The sequence below is a fragment of the Scyliorhinus canicula genome, chromosome 5, assembly GCF_902713615.1.
Source record: "Scyliorhinus canicula chromosome 5, sScyCan1.1, whole genome shotgun sequence".
NCBI classification, from domain to species: domain Eukaryota; kingdom Metazoa; phylum Chordata; class Chondrichthyes; order Carcharhiniformes; family Scyliorhinidae; genus Scyliorhinus; species Scyliorhinus canicula.
The window spans coordinates 148,812,180-148,829,708 of NC_052150.1; the positions used below are offsets into that span (position 1 = coordinate 148,812,180).

The 17,529-nt window shown below is 45.2% G+C and overlaps 1 protein-coding gene across 1 annotated transcript in view; it reads right to left on the bottom strand.

Moving 5' to 3' along the window:
• Positions 1–17,529, bottom strand: part of LOC119966320 (E3 ubiquitin-protein ligase HECW1-like) — a 664,661-nt gene that overhangs the window by 307,172 nt on the left and 339,960 nt on the right. Inside the window, 2 exon segments of the mRNA XM_038797802.1 lie at positions 4,605–5,993; positions 8,448–8,548. Of these exon segments, the coding sequence (XP_038653730.1) occupies positions 4,605–5,993; positions 8,448–8,548 (1,490 nt within the window).

Here is a 17,529-nt window from a genome sequence, read left to right on the forward strand (position 1 = left end):
GAAAATGATCAAAATATTTAAATTAGCCAAACTCAGATTATGAGGTGAGGCCATCTTGGAGTCCCACAGTTGCACCTACATAAAAAAAACACACTTTCAACCTCCTAGTTATGAAAAGCGACAGCTTTCTCAAAAGGTTTTCTTTGGCATACAAGTCAAATACCACCCTGTCTGTCACGCTTGTGTGTGTATATAACATATATTACAGAATAATGCAATAAATAATCCTGACTATGGATGGAACGTTCCAAAAAATGGCAACTTGTCAGGTACTGACAGAAAACCGATGTGTTTCTCCCAGAAACACAGCCAAGTTTTCTGTCAAGATCTTCAGACACTTTGTCAGAAATAAAGTTGGTGGGTGTTCAGCACTGTCACTTTGGTGGAGCGGGACCTCATAGAACTGGCAAGCCTGGCTACACGGAGATCGGGCACCATCATTAAAGGATGAACCGATCAGCTGGAACACTGAACTCCCTCCCACCTGCCCCACGGCCAAGGAGGATTCGCCCAACAAGCTTTGAGGCAACCCTTCCACCAGCAAATTATCCGAGTGCATTCTTCCACCCCCCACGACCCACACATTATCCTGTGCGCACCCCTCTACCCCCAACACACATAAGGGGAAGCCCCCTTCCGCCTAAGAGGGATTGCCCCGGGTCACCTCCCAGCCTTGACCCTCAACCCAAGCGCTTCTGGTTTCCACTACACCCCCTGATTTCAATTCGAAAACCAGTAGCGAATCGCTTTGGCGTGACAGCACACTGCTGGAGGGGAAACATCACACAGGGCTAGAAGGTATGGCATAAAGCCATTTAAGGACATTATCATCAATCAAAGAATCCCTTTTTCAAAAAAATTTGGAGTACCCAATTCCTTTTCTCCAATTAAGGGGCAATTTAGAGTGGCCAAGCCACCTACCCTGCACATCTTTGGGTTGTGGGGGTGAGACCCACACAGACACGCGGAAAATGTGCAAACTCCACACGAACAGTGACTTAGGGCCGGCATCGAAAATCAGAGAATCCTTACAGTGCAGAAGGTGGCCATTCGGCCCATCAAGTCCACACCAGGCCCCCGAAGGAGCACCACACCCTATCCCCATGACCCCACCTAACCTTTAGACACTGAGAGGTAATTTTAGAATGGCCAATCCACCTAACCCGCTCAGGGAGGAAACCGGAGCAGCTGGAGGAAATCCATGAAGACACGGGGAGAATGAACAAACTCCACACAGACAGTTGCCCGGGGTCGGAGTTGAACCCGGGACACTGGTGCTGTGAGGCAGCAGAGCTAATAACTGTGCCACCATATTATGAATTCCAGAAGTCTGTGATGGTCCATCCATATCTTCAGCTAGAGTTTTATGTCCAGTTTTGGACACAACACTTTAGAAAAGATGCGAAGTCATTGGAGGGAGTGCAGACACAAAGCTAACATGCAGTTGCAACAAACAATTAGGAAGACATATGGTATGTTAGCCTTTATATCTAGAGGATTGAGTGTAAGAATAAGGAAGACTTGCTGCAGTTGTATAGACACTTGGTGAGACGACACCTGGAGTACTGTGTGAATTTTTGGTCTTCTCACTCAAGCAAGGATATACTGATCTTAGAGGGAGTGCAATGAAGGGTCACCAGACTAATCTCTGGATTGGCAGATTGAGGACACTGGTCTTGCATTCTCCGGGAGTTTAGAGGAATGAGAGATATCTTCATTGAAGTGCAAACAGGTTTACAGGCCTCAGGATATTTGCAGGAAAGATGTTTTCTCTTGCTGAGGGGTCTAGAACCAAGGGATATAATCTCAGGATAAAGGGGAGGCCATTTAAAATCGAGATGAGGAGGAATTTCTTCAACCAGAGTATGGTGAATCTTTAGAATTCTCGCCCCAAGAGGGCGGTGGAGGCTCAGTACTGAACACGGTCAAACCAGAACTCAATAGATTTCTGGGTGCCAGTGACATTAAGGGATTAAGGGGATAGTGCAGGAAGATTGTGTTGAGGTAGAAGATCAGACATGATCTAGCTGAATGGCGGAGCAGGCTTGAGGGGCGAAATGGCCGACTTCTGCTCCTATGTTTCTAAATGATTAATGAAAACAGTTCCAGGGATGAGGAGCTTCAGTTATGAAGATAGACTGAAGAAGTTGGGACTGTTTTCCTTGGAGCAGGGAAGGATGAGAGGAGGTTTAATAAAGATTTCAAAATCATGAGGAGTTTGGATAGAGTAGTTAGGGTGTTCCCACTCGTGAAATGATTGAGAGTGCAAGGACACACAGGTAAAAGAAGCACAGCAACATGAGCAAAATCCTTTTCACACAGTGAGTGGTTGGGGTTTGGAATTCACTGCCTGACACTGTGGTGGAGGCAGTTTCAATCGAGGCATTCAAAATGGAATTAGACTGTTATCTGAAAAGGGAGAATGTGCAGGATTAAGAGAGTAGAGAATGGCACGAAGTGAATTGCTCATTCAGAGAGCTGATGCAAACACGATGGGCTGAGAGGCCTCCTTCTGAGCTTTAATAATTCTATAGTTCCGTGATATTAGGATTTATGTATTTCAATTTTTTTTTAGATATATATGCACTAGAAGGCACCAACATGCACTGGAGTGCCTAAGTAGCGCTCCAGCTGTGCAATACCTGCTTGGAATGGGCATTGAAGTGGAGATTATGTTTTTCTGTGACCCTTCCCACCCTTCTCTTTCCAGTTTACACCACTTTCCCTTTGCTCGAGGTTAAAATGTTGGTGTTCGATGGGCAGAAAGGAGTCCTTCACTGGTTACTGCTACATGAAACTCCAACGCCTAGCTTATGGATTTCACAGTGAATCATGAACTGCATATCAATAAAGATGGCACGGGGTGGCACAGTGGTTAGCACTGCTACCTCACAGTGCAGAGGATTATGCTTCAATCACGACCCTGAGTCACTGTCCGTGTGGAGTTTGCACATTCTCCCTGTGTCACCCCCACAACCGAAAGATGAGCAGGTTAGGTGGATTGGCCATGCTAAATTGACCCTTAATTGTGAAAATTCTATTAAAATATTTATTCATTTAATGATGGCACATACTACTTAAGGGGCAGTAGCTTGATGGCCCTGTGCAAGGAGAGCATTGTTAGTCCCTTGATGGATGATACAAAGATTGCAGGTGCTGCGGATAGTGATGAAGATTGTCAGAGAATACAGCAGATATAAATATTCTGCAAAAGTGGGTGGACAAATGGCAAATGGAAATAACCCGGACAAATGTGAGGTGATGCATTTTGGTAGATCCAATTCAGGTGGGAGCCATAAAATAAATGGCAGAACCATCGGGAGCATAGACACACAGAAATAAGGGTGTGCAGGTCCACAGATCCTTAAAAGTAGCAGCACAGGTGGAAATGGCGGTAAAGAAAGCATATGGCATGCTTGCCTTCATCAGACGGGGCATCGAGTATAAAAGTTCATAAATTACAGTTACAGTTATATAGAACATTGATGAGGCCACATTTGGAATACTGTATCCAATTCTGGTCACCACACTGCTAGAAGGACGTGGAGGCTTTGGAGAGAGTACAGAAAAGGTTTACCAGGATACTGCCTGGTATGGAGAGTATTAGCTATGAGGAGAGATTGAATAAACTGGGAATGTTCTCCATAGAAAGACAGAGTCTGAGGGGCGACCTGATAGAAGCTTATAAATTTATGAGGGGTATGGATAGGGTGAACATTGGATGATTTTTCCTTGGGCGGAAATGACAATTGCAAGGGGGCACAAATTCATGGTGAGGGGGTTTAGTGGAGATGTGCGTGGAAAGTTTTTTACACAGAGGGTGGTGGTGGCCTGGAATGCACTGCCAAGTGAGGTGGTTGAGGCAGATACGTTAGTGACATTTAAGACTTATCTAGATAGACACATGAACAGATGGGGTATAGAAAGGTTACAGGTGGTTGGTTTAGATAGGACACGTGATCACCGCAGGCTTGGTGGGCCAAAGGGCCTGTTCCTGTGCTGTACTGTCCTTTGTTCATTGCATTAAGGCAGGCACTATATTGTGACCTGTTTCTGGATTCCTACATCAAAGAGCAATTCTTTTCATATGAAGAGATCTAAATGATGCAAGTGATTTTTAAAGATTCATGAATAATTACACAATTCTGCAACAAGAGTGCTGGAATAGAGAATTATGAAATATATTGAGTTGAGATAGCATTTAGGGAGGCCACATGATTCTCTTGGGACTAATGTCATTGATGTCAGCTCTTTCCTCGCTATTCTTGCATCTTTTCTCCTGCACACTATTAATAAAGATGTGTGTTTGGGGAGGGGGGGGGGGGGGGGGGGGGTGGTGGGATAGATATAGCTACCTGTCATTCATCAACAACAACGTCCATCTGTAACTCAAACTATTCAGTAACTGGTCAATTGCGTTACAGGTTATCTACTTCAGAACATATTAAACACAGCCTTCTGTATCCTGCTAAGTTGATAAGTGAAAGAGGGAGAAAAGAAATGTAAATGTTTTCTTTAAGCTCATAATGCTCAGGCTTAAATGGCCAGTGACAGCATCAAAATGTTACCATTCAACGTACATATACCGTATGTCTGATGCTAACCTTCAGTGTTGTTGTTCTGTCTAGCAGCTGGTTCTTCATTTGCCTGAGTCCTTTCTGGTGCTTGGGCTGCAGGTTCCTCTGGCCATTGAATGATGGTGTCTGTCTGTTCCCTCTCACAGTACTCAGGGCTATGTCCTGAATCTGGCACTGACTCAAATGCACTGTTTTCATCCTCCTCCTCTTCTTGTGAAGAGAAAACTGTACTTTCAGACAACCGTGCACTGTCAATTGAGGAGAACCGTGTATGACTTGAGGAGAAGTGATTTGTACCATCATAGCAGGAAGTGCTTTGGCAGGACGTGCTGTAACAGGAGGTGCTGTAACAAGATGTACTGTAACAGGAAGCGCTGTAACAAGAAGTTCTACAACATGGTGTGTTACAGATGTCCCACTCACTATTTACCTGCGGTACAGTATCTGTCTCAGTCTCACTTTGATTAATTTGCTGATCTTTCTCTAGAATCTGATTTAACTCAGAAAGGTGTTCAACTGATGCACTGCGAGGCAACATCCTTCGCCCAGCATTGCTGGGTTCACTTGAGACACAACTAGCTTCAGGCTCTGTTGTATCTGTTTCACCGGGTTCATTTTTGTCCTCGGGTTCTTTTTCCAGAGGTTCCAAGGTAGCAAATGTATGGTTTATCTCTTCCTGTGCATCATCACCATCCAGCTGAGTAGAAGGTAAGCTATGGAGCAGACGGTGCAGAGTAATATAGTGGGTCCGGGGGGTTTCTGGTTCCCCTGAACCACAAGCTGAGGCAATCACAGCTTCCAGCTCAGACACCGGCAGCGAGAACGGCCTCATTTTTCGCCTTACTGTTCTCCTCAATATCAATGTACAATCTTCCTGCTGAGGCGAAGCTTCGTGGTCGTCGACACCAGTTTCAGTCCCTTCTACTTGACAGATATCTGCAGCAATAGCTTCGGCATCAAGTACTGACTGACCAGAACACATATCTTCTACTTGAGTGACAGCATCTTCCTCCACCCTTTCGGGCTCAAAGGTTTCATCCGAAACAGAGTCAGCTTGAGGTTGGGATAAATCAGTTAGGGAAGGTTGAGTTACTTTTGGTATAGACTCCACAGGATCCAAAGGATCCATTGGGAAATTATTTTCTTTATCATGCTCATCAGCTCCATTCTCATTCTCGATGGATTGATCCAATTCACTGAGTGGTGAGCTCACAGCATTCTTCCTGTCTGAGCCCATTAAATCTATGCCATTCACATTAATTTTACTTTCATTCAAATGCTCAACCTCTTCTGTTGCCAGGTTTGTAGCGGCAGCACTCTGGGACTCACAGCAAGCTGGCTTTGTGAGGTCAATCATCAGATTTTCCTGCTCTTCAGTTGATCCTGTGTCATTACTGGCTGAAATATCTTCATCGTCTAAAAAGTGTCAGATGTAAAAATTAGTAAATGAAAGCATCGCACCATAGACTGTCGACATCATTACATTTCTTTTAAAAACCAACAAAGGTTTGAAATATTAAATGTCAATAAAAATGAAAGTCAGATCTTAAGGGTGATTAAAGAATATAGGGCAGGATTCTCCATTTCTGAGACTAAGTGTTGACGCCAGCGCAGAATTCGTGAACTTTCACAACAGCAAAACTGCCGCCACACCTGGGCCGATACCGCTTCTGTTAAGAGACTAGCACGGCGGCGTGTGGAACATAATCAACTCCAATGAAAAACGTTGCAGGATTCACCGGGTCCATGATTGACACTCGGGAGGCTGACAAGCTGCAGCCACACAAACACATTACAATGCCCCCACACACTCATTGCAGCCAGCAAGATGGCACTGGCTGTTCTGCGGCATGCCCATACAGCTGATGGGTCAGCTGAGGTCAGAGTGCACTTAGGGGGGGGACCTATACGACCCGTGGCACTAAGTTCACAGTGGGCTGTCAGCGGCGTGCGTAGCTGCATGGCTGCCTTGTCGGCTGCAGCAATGGTGTTCCATGCCTGTCCATCCCACCTCCTGGTCATCCCCCACTACTCCCACTGGCCCTGGCAGAAGACCCCCGGCCAATGGAACAAATCAGCAAACAATGGCAATGTTAGACACTTTCTGTACCCCTTCTTTCTCCCTTAGCAGCCATGACGGCAGCTTTTTAAAAGCACAAGTGAACCATGCCATCGGGAATCCGGTCCACCGGAGGTGGAAAATCGTGGAGGCCCTGGAGAATATCGGGTTGGACCCTCTAATGATATGCAAACAGTGTTTACTGTACGTGCGTTCCAGAAAGCATTGACACCGCTATTGAGGTGATGGAGAATTGCGATTTGGCGTCAAATCGACACCCATCGCAATTTTGGCATCGGAACCCATTCTCCGCCCAATCGCGAATACTGATTTCCGCGTTGGCCAATGGAGAATCCTGTACATTGTCTACACTTTTCATCAGCACGACAACCATACATATGGCTAGTTCTTTTCACAGCAACTTCATTCGAAGCCTTCTTGTGACAGTAAACTATTTTCATTTCATTTAATTTCTACATCTATCCCTAAAATCTCTTTCAGACCTTTAGGATGTGAGTCCCAAGAAAGGATTAAAACCTACTCTCTACCACTTGCTGTTACTAGTTCACTTAGTAATATGCTTTAAAGGGGGAAGTGGTCAGTCAGGTCAATGGAGCGGAGATGTGTCTCTGAATGAACGGCCTTTCTGGATTAGGAAGTAATTATAGGAACATAGGAACAGAAGTAGGCCATTCAGCCCCTCGAGCCTGTCCCACCATTCAATGAGATCATGGCTGATCTGTGACCTGACTCCATATACCTGCCTTTGTCCCATATCCCTTAATATCTTTGCTTAACAAAAATCTATCTCTCAGATTTAAAATTAACAGCTGTTTGAGCTTCAACTGCTGTTTGTGGGAGAGAGTACCAAACCTCTACCACCCTTTGCAGAAGCTTTCATCAGGATAGAGGTGGAGCTAAGTCTAAAGAGTTGGGGAGAGGTTGTGGGGAAATAATTCCTTTCCTTGTAGTGAGGTGGGACAGGGGGGCCACAGTTCACAGTCCATAAATATTGGATGGAGGAAGGAACATATCAGCCTCACCCCCTGGATCAGGAAATGGGTGGATTAGAGGCAAAGTCACGTAAAGTTTTACAGTCCTGCTCCTCCTGGCTCCACTAAAATGTTTTCACAAAACATCTGGGGCTGTTTCCTGAGTGGCCACTACATCCCACCTGGAAATTACAAACAAGGTGCGACAATTAATGCAGGACTCCTTTTTGAAGCCAGTCCGTTGTGTGGAACATTTTCAAAGATGTATAGGAGCATTTAGTAAAAGTTAACTTAGCAACTAGAGGAATAGGGTGCTGAGCACAAACTTGACTATCTAATAATCACACCTATCCACACTTTTGTCTTTATTTTGAGAACACAGGAACACTAAAAAAGCATTGAACAGGTAAAGAAGGTTAAAGCTCTTCCACCACCATGTACAATCAGCTCTATCAGTGGATTCTACCCAATTCATTCATTCTGATCATTATACTGATTGCAGCTAATTCTTTGATTTGATTCCTGAGAACATGCCCTGCAGGTTTATGGCATCTCTTCCAAGAAGAAAGATGAAACGATGGGCAGATCAAGCTGAACCCAACTAGTAACGCACTCCTGTTCTTCTCTTTTACGAGAAATATAACAAGGTTTTTTCTGCTTCCATGAAAGTCAAACAAAATTAAATGAAATAACTTTCTCCTAACAGTGACTGGGTCTATTATGATGTATTTCTAAAGTATCCTGCCAAAATCAGATTAATCCCTGTAATCAAAAGGTGCTTTTAGATTTTGGCTCAATGTGCGATAAGCAAAGAGCAACCTTGATGGATTGAAGACGTTATCTCAAATCGGAACTGCAGCTGTCCGCTGACATGGTCTGTTGGCAGTCTTCGACCCAATGTATAGCTCACCACCCTGTCCCTGAAAGAATACAAACATGATTATAGTACCCCCCCGACATAAATAATAAAGCAGGATAGCCACATTTTACTTCATCCGTTTGCAACTTGGTCAAAGACTTATTCTGCGGGATGTTCCGTCGGCGGGATCCTCCACTTCACCGGCAGTGCACCCATGCCCTCAGGTTTCCCGACAGCGTGGGATGGCCACAATGGGAAACCCCATTGGCCGGCTGGAGGAGCAAAGAATCCCGCTGCCGATGAGGGTGCGCCGTGCAGGAAAATAGGGCGGGTGGGCCAGAGAATCCCGCAGATTATGTTCAAAGCAAGGAAACCCAGCACAATTGCATAAAATGTGTTGTTTTTGGTAAATGTTGGGAAGGTATGCGATGACCAACAGTTCTAAACAGTACTTAAAGTTCTCTGTTGATTGAGAGGAATCAAATAAGCTGTTCGCCCAAACAATTAAGCAGATGGGCTACATTTTCCACTCAATAGATTTCTTGCCAGTAAAATTGGCAGAAAAATCTCCAGTGTCATCTATTTTTCCTTCCATTACTTGACAGATATGTAAAACGTCCTACGCGGACTGTGCACTGCGTCAGCCATTTTTCACCTAAATGTGGGACTTGCACCTCGACAGATAGTACTGCAACCAAAAGGGAAAAATTCAACAGTGGGTGCTTAATGTGGTGAACATTAACTCAAAAAATATATTTAGAAAATTATCCTTGTATTTCTGTGTACAACTTAAAACAGTTTATTCCCGAATAAAATACATGCGTGATTGCGTGTCAAACGGATACCTAAAATAAGAATGTTGCTTTCAGTAGGACGAAAAGAAAATGTATTCCACAATCTACAGCAACATCTTCAGTTTTCCGTAAGGAAAAGCTCTTTACCTCCTTACATTGATTGTAACACTCCTTCGGAATTGTTTTAAAAAATCATGGCCAAGCTACAAGTCAAAGTGTGCAAACATTGGATCTTGAATTTCATGAGGTTATTAAGCAAACTGACTACAGTAACCAAAGCTGAAAGTTAGGAGTAAATACAAAAGTACAATAATTATAAATATTGTTAAGAAATCAAGACAAATGTGATTTTGTGTCAGGTGAAATGCCAATTGTGAGCACTCAACAACAGATAGTTTGTATCAAAACTTGCAGCTAACGTTACTGTCGAAAGATTAGCCTTCCATAATAAACTGTGCTGGCTTCTTTGAGGTATCTGACAGCATTGTTCCTTTCTCCACAACCCTCCATAAGCGACAAGCTGTTTGATTTCCAGGTAAACTGATTCAATCTAATCGAACTACTAAATTGTGTGACTTTATAGCCTATTTGAAGAACAACTCGGCTCCCTACAGTTTTTTCAAGCTTTAAGCAAAACGTTTGCTTCATTCTTTGCATATGCGGCGGGCAAAACTGACCTCCAACTCCAGGAGGGGCGGCGAGAGTGGGGTGGGGTGGGGGGGTGGTGTTTAGGTGGTGGTGAGTGCCGAAAAATCAGTATGGAAGGCCTGGGGTGGAGTGTTTTACATTTCCAACTCTCCCCATTTATGTCAAGGGAAGGTTATGGATGGCCTTCTGTGAGGAGAAGGCAGGAGAATGGGGATGAGATAATATCAGTCACGATTGAATGATGGAGCAGACTCGGTGGGCCGAGTGGCCTAATTCTGCTTATGTCTTATGGTTATGGCCTGGAGGCCAATTACCAGGCCAAGATGGGCCTGTATACCACTTGGGAAGGTCACCTAGTTAAAGCTGGCTTGGGAAGCTCTCGAGAATCGGCACGTTGTTACCCACATAGTGTAGATGCAGGGTACGGCCACCCCCTCCAAAAAAATCTCCCTCTGTTCTCGACAACAGCCCCAACCCCATTTTTATTTCCAGCAGGAATTCAGCTGTTGGAGTGGGTGGAGCTAGAGTCGAGCGGTGAGTATTTAAGCTAGCTGCTTCGCGGATTTGAGTCTTTTCGGCGGGAATTCAGCTGTTGGAGTGGGCGGAGCTACAGAGTCGAGCGGTGAGTATTTAAACTAGCTGCTTCACGGATTTGAGTCTTTTCGGCGGGAATTCAGCTGTGGGAGTGGGCGGAGCTACAGAGTCGAGCGGTGAGTATTTAAACTCGCTGCTTCGCTGCTTAAACAGCGGCCACAGGGTCTTTGGGGATAAATTTGAAGAATGATATCACAGCAAAGCAGCGACCTGATTGGCTGGTAAGGAAAGTGCTCCAATTAGCAGTAGCTGGGAGAAATTTAACTCTTCGTGTGTTGGTAAGTATTGTGATTGGTAAGTAAAATCTTTATTCCTTTCACTTATTCATTATTTGATATTATATTTGTAACCAGTTTAGGTAAAGTGTAAAAATGGCAAGAGATCCCAGACCTGTGTTATGCTCCTCGTGCTCAATGTGGGAGTTCAGGGACGCGGCCGATGCCCCTGACTCCTTCATGTGCGGGACGTGTGTCCAGCTGCAGCTCCTGTTAGACTGCATGATGGCTCTGGATCTGCTGATGGACTCACTTTGGAGCATCCGCGATGTTGAGGAGGTCGTGGATAGCACGTTCAGTGAGTTGTTCACACCGCAGATTAGGATTGGTGAAGGGGACAGGGAATGGATGACCAAAAGGCAGAGAAAGAGCAGGAAGGCAGTGCAGGTGTCCCATGTGGTCAACTCCCTCCAAAACAGGTATACCGTTTGGATACCGTTGGGGGAGATGACTCATCAGGGGAAGGCAGTAGTAGCCAGGTTCATGGCACTGTGGCTGGCTCTGCTGCACAGAAGGGCGGAAAAAAGACTGGCAGGGCTATAGTCATATGGGATTCAATCATAAGGGGAGCAGACACGTGTTTCTGTGGTTGAAAATGAGACTCCCGAATGGTATGTTGCCTCCCGGGTGCACGGGTCAGGGATGTTTCAGATCGGCTGCAGGACATACTGAAGGGGGAGGGTGAACAGCCAGTTGTCGTGGTGCATATAGGCACCAACGATATAGGTAAAAAAATGAGATGAGGTCCTACAATCAGAATTTAGGGAGTTAGGAGATAAGATAAAAAGTAGGACCTCAAAGATAGTAATCTCAGGATTGCTACCAGTGCCACGAGACAGTCAGAGTAGAAATTCAAGAATAGTAAGAATGAATACGTGGCTTGAGAGATGGTGCAGGAGGGAGGGGTTCAGATTTTTGAGACATTGGAACCGGTTCTGGGGACGGTGGGACCATTACAAATCAGATGGTCGCCATCTGGCAGGACTGGAACCAAAGTCCTAGGGGGTGCTTTTGCTAACACTGTTGGGGAGGTTTTAAACTAATGTGGCAGGCGATGGGAACAAGATTAGGAAGTTAGAGGTCAGTAAAGAGGCAGCAACTAAAGCCAGTAAGGTACTATATAATAAACTCATTGTGACTAAGTGAAAGAGTAGACAGGGAAGAGATGATGAACGCAAAGGGACAGGTGGTCTGAGGTGCATTTGTTTTAATGCGAGAAGTGTAGCAGGTAATGCAAATGAACTTGGGGTTGGATTAGTACCTGGGAATATAATGTTATTGGTATTACTGAGACTTGGCTGAGGGAAGGGCAAGATTGGCAACTAAATATCCCAGCGTATAGATGCTTCAGGAGGGATAGAGAGAGAGTTAAAGGGATGGAGGAGTTCCATTACTGGTCAGAGATGACATCACAGCTGTGATTAAGGAGGGCACTATGGAGGATTCGAGTACTGAGGCAATATGGGTAGAGCTAAGAAATAGGAAGGGTGCAGTAACATTGTTGGGACTTTACTACAGGCCTCCCAAAAGCGAGCGTGAAGTAGAGGTACAAATATGTAGACAGATTATAGAAAAATGTAGGAACAATAGGGTGGTTGTGATGGGAGATTTTAACTTCCCCAATATTGAATGGGACTCATGTACTGTTGGAGGCCTAGATGGAGCAGAATTTGTAAGGAGGATCCAGGAGAGTTTTTTAGAGCATTATGTAAATAGTCCAACTCGGGAAGGGGCCATACAGGACCTGGTATTGGGGAATGATCCCAGCCAGATGGTTGAAGTTTCAGTCGGTGATTACTTTGGGAATAGTGATCACAATTCCGTAAATTTAAGAATACTCATGGACAAAGACGAGAGTGGTCCTAAAGGAAGAGTGCTAAATTGGGGAAAGGCCAAGTATAACAAAATTCGGCAGGAGCTAGGGAATGTGGATTGGGAGCAGCTGTTTAAGGGTAAATCCATATTTGAAATGTGGGAGTCTTTGAAGGAAAGGTTGATTAGAGTGCAGGAAAGACATGTCCCTGTGAAAACGAGGGACAGAAATGGCAAGGTTAGGGAACCATGGATGATGGGTGGAATTGTGAGACGAGCTAAGATGAAAAAGGAAGCATATGTAAGATTTAGGTGATTCTCCCTTTGGAGGAATATTGGGAAAGTAGGACAAATCTCAAACGCGCAATAAAGAGGGCTAAAAGAGGTCATGAAATATCTTTGGCTAACAGGGTTAAGGAAAATCCCAAAGCCTTTTATTCGTATATAAGGAGCAAGAGGGTAACAAGAGAAAGGATTGGGCCACTCAAAGACAAAAGAGGGAATTTATGCGTGGCGTCAGAGGAAATGGGTGAGATTCTTAATGAGTACTTTGCATCGGTATTCATCAAGGAGAGGGACATGACGGATGTTGAGGTTAGGGATGGATGTTTAAATACTCTAGGTCAAGTTGGCATAAGGGGGAAGTTTTGGGTATTCTAAAAGGCATTAAGGTGGACAAGTCCCCAGGTCCGGATGGGATCTATTCCAGGTTAATGAGGGAAGTGAGGGACGAAATTGCTGGCGCCTTAACAGATATGTTTGCAGCATCCTTGAGCATGGGTGAGGTTCCGGAGGACTGGAGAATTGCTAATGTTGTCCCTTTGTTTAAGAAGGGCAGCAGGGATAATTCACGGAATTATAGATCTGTGAGCTTGACGTCAGTGATAGGCAAACTGTTGGAGAAGATACTGAGGGATAGGATCTATTCACATTTCGAAGAAAATAGACTTATTAGTGATAGGCAGCATGGTTTTATGCAGGGAAGGGCATGTCTTACAAACCTAATAGAATTCTTTGAGGAAGTGACAAAGTTAATTGATGAGGGAAGGGCTGTAGATGTCATATACATGGACTTCAGTAAAGCATTTGATAAGGTTCCCCATGGCAGGTTGATGGAAAAAGTGAAATCTCATGGGTTTCAGGGTGTACTAACTAGATAAATAAAGAACTAGCTGGGCAACAGGAGACAGAGAATAGTGGTGGAAGGGAGTGTCTGAAAATGGAGAAAGGCGACTAGTGATGTTCCACAGGGATCCGTGCTCGGACCACTGTTGTTTGTGATATACATAAATGATCTGGACAAAGGTATAGGTGGTCTGATTAGCAAGTTTGCAGATGATACTAAGATTGGTGGAGTTGCAGATAGCGAGGGGGAATGTCAGAGAATACAGTAAAATATAGATAGATTGGAGAGTTGGGTAGAGAAATGGCAGATGGAGTTCAATACAGGCAAACGCGAGGTGATGCATTTTGGAAGATCCAATTCAAGAGCGGACTATACGGTCAATGGAAGAGTCCTGGGGAAAATTGATGTACAGAGAGAGCTGGGAGTTCAGGTCCATTGTACCCTGAAGGTGGCAACGCAGGTCGATAGAGTGGTCAAGAAGACATATAGCATGCTTGCCTTCATCGGACGGGGTATTGAGTACAAGAGTCGGCAGGTCATGTTACAGTTGTATAGGACTTTGCTTAGGCCACATTTGGACTACGGCTGGGAGGGCCGAAGGGCCTGTTCCTGTGCTGTAATTGTCTTTGTTCTTTGTTCTATGCTCTGGTGAACCAGCATGATAGCACAGTGGTTAGCACTATGGCTTCACAGCTCCAGGATCCCAAGTTTGATTACTAGCTTGGGTCACTGTCTGTGCGGTGTCTGCACGTTCTCTCTGTGTCTGCGTGGGTTTCCTCCAGGTGCTCCGGTTTCCTCCCACAAGTCCCGAAAGAAGTGCTAATAGGTCATTTGGACATTCTGAATTTTCCCTCAGTGTACCCGAACAGACTCCAGAGTGTAGCAACGAGGGGATTTTCACAGTAACTTCATTGCAGTGTTAATGTAAGCCTACTTGTGACAATAAAGATTATTTTTTTTTAATTATCTGCCCTCTCGGGCCTGCTTCATGCTGGTTGGTCTGGTTAGTCCAGAGTTGGCTGCAGTCCCAATATTGGCCACTACTCCCAGGTGCTGCTGGGACTTAAGATCTGCTGGTCTCTGATTGACCTGTTCTTGGAGGCAGGAACTGTGCCCTTAAAGGCACAGAAGCCTGGACGACAAGCAGTTAACTGACTGATATACATTTAATCCCATTGGGATTTCCAAAAGTAGCCAAGCTTTCCAGCCAGTGGACAGTGCAACTGTCGCAGCCAGTAAATTCAGCTCAGCATTTATATATCAATATCATCACTGACCAGGCACATTGGCCACACTGTACTTAAGCGAGAGTGCGACGAGGCTATTAGATCGCTGGAGAAGCCAAAATCGAGAACTGCCCGGGTGCCAAACTATTTGCGAACTAACTGGCCTGCCCCGTTGACGAAATCAGGATCCCGCCGTGGCGTGGCAAGAAACCAATAATCACCACTTAAGGCTGACCCCCTATTTAACGGCCTCCCCAGCAAATGGTCGATTTGTACTCCTTTTTAAAAACGTGAGCTGTTGGAAGGGCTACTGTGGGGACCCGAGGAGGTGAGAGGCCAATGAACCCGGAGGCACTGGAGTTGCTGTGGCGAAAACACGGAGTGGGGTGGGGGAGTCCGCAGGGGGCCGCCTCGGTCAGGGTGGGCCGCCATGGGTGGGGAGGGGGTTGCAGAGCAGGGGGATGGCCACCCATGGCCTCCGAAAAGTTCCAGAGATGTAGAGGAAAGGATTGCAAAGATGATTCTGGATAGGAGCGAAAATAACAGGGTAGTTGTTATGGGGGACTTTAACTTTCCAAATATTGACTGGAAACACTATAGTTCGAGTACTTTAGATGGGTCCGTTTTTGTCCAATGTGTGCAGGAGGGTTTCCTGACACAGTATGTAGATAGACCAACAAGAGGCGAGGCCGTATTGGATTTGGTACTGGGTAATGAACCAGGACAGGTGTTAGATTTGGAGGTAGGTGAGCATTTTGGTGATAGTGACCACAATTCGATTACGTTTACTTTAGCGATGGAAAGGGATAGGTATATACCACAAGGCAAGTGTTATAGCTGGGGGAAAGGCAATTATGATGTGATGAGGCAAGACTTAGGATGCATCGCCTGGAGAGGAAAACTGCAGGGGATGGACACAATGGAAATGTGGAGCATGTTCAAGGAACAGCTACTGCGTGTCCTTGATAAGTATGTACCTGTTAGGCAGGGAGGAAGTGGTCGAGTTAGGGAACCATGTGTTACTAAAGCAGTTGAAACACCTGTCAAGAGGAAGAAGGAGGCTTCTGTGAAGATGAGACGTGATGGTTCAGTTGGGTCGCTTGAGAGTTACAAGTTAGCTAGGAAGGCTCTAAAGAGAGAGCTAAGTAGAGCCAAGCGAGGACATGAGAAGTCTTTGGCAGGTAGGATCAAGGATAACCCTAAAGCTTTCTATAGGTATGTCAGGAATAAAAGAATGACTAAGGTAAGAGTAGGGCCAGTCAAGGACAATAGTGGGAAGTTGTGCGTAGAGTCCGAGGAGATAGGAGAGGTGCTAAATGAGTATTTTTCGTCAGTATTTACACAGGAAAAAGACAAAGTTGTCGAGGAGAATACTGAGATACAGGCTACTGGACTAGAAGGGCTAGAGGTTCATAAGGAGGAGGTGTTAGCGATTCTGGAAAGTGTGAAAATAGATAAGTCCACTGGGCCGGATGGGATTTATCCTAGGATTCTCTGGGAAGCTAGGGAGGAGATTGCTGAGCCGTTGGCTTTGATCTTAAGTCATCTTTGTCTACAGGAATAGTGCCAGAGGACTGGAGGATAGCATATGTTGTCCCCTTGTACAAGAAGGGGAGTAGAGATAACCCCGGTAACTATAGACCAGTGAGCCTTACTTCTGTTGTGGGAAAAGTCTTGGAAAGGTTTATAAGAGATAGGATGTATAATCATCTGGAAAGGAATAACTTGATTAGAGATAGTCAACATGGTTTTGTGAAGGGTAGGTCGTGCCTCACAAACCTCATTGAGTTCTTCGAGAAGGTGACCAAACAGGTGGATGAGGGTAAAGCAGTTGATGTGGTGTATATGGATTTCAGTAAAGCGTTTGATAAGGTTCCCCATGGTAGGCTATTGCAGAAAATACAGAGGCATGGGATTCAGGGTGATTTAGTAGTTTGGATCAGAAATTGGCTAGCTGATAGAAGACAAAGAGTGGTGGTTGATGGGAAATTCTCTGACTGTTGTCCAGTTACTAGTGGTGTGCCACAAGGATCTGTTTTGGGGCCGTTGCTGTTTGTCATTTTTACAAATGACCTGAAGGAGGGCGTAGAAGGATGGGTGAGTAAATTTGCAGATGACACTAAAGTCGGTGGAGTTGTGGACAGTGCAGAAGGATGTTACAAGTTACAGAGGGACATAGATAAGCTGCAGAGCTGGGCTGACAGGTGGCAAATGGAGTTTAATGCAGAAAAGTGTGAGGTGATTCATTTTGGAAGGAATAACAGGAAGGCAGAGTACTGGGCTAATGGTAAGATTCTTGGTAGTGTGGACGAGCAGAGAGATCTCAGTGTCCATGTCCATAGATCCCTGAAAGTTGCCACCCAGGTTGAGAGGGTTGTTAAGAAGGCGTACGGTGTGTTAGCTTTTATTGGTAGAGGAATTGAGTTTCGGAGCCATGAGGTCATGTTGCAGTTGTACAAAACTCTGATGCGGCCGCATTTGGAGTATTGTGTGCAGTTCTGGTCGCCACATTATAGGAAAGATGTGGAAGCATTGGAAAGGGTACAGAGGAGATTTACAAGAATGTT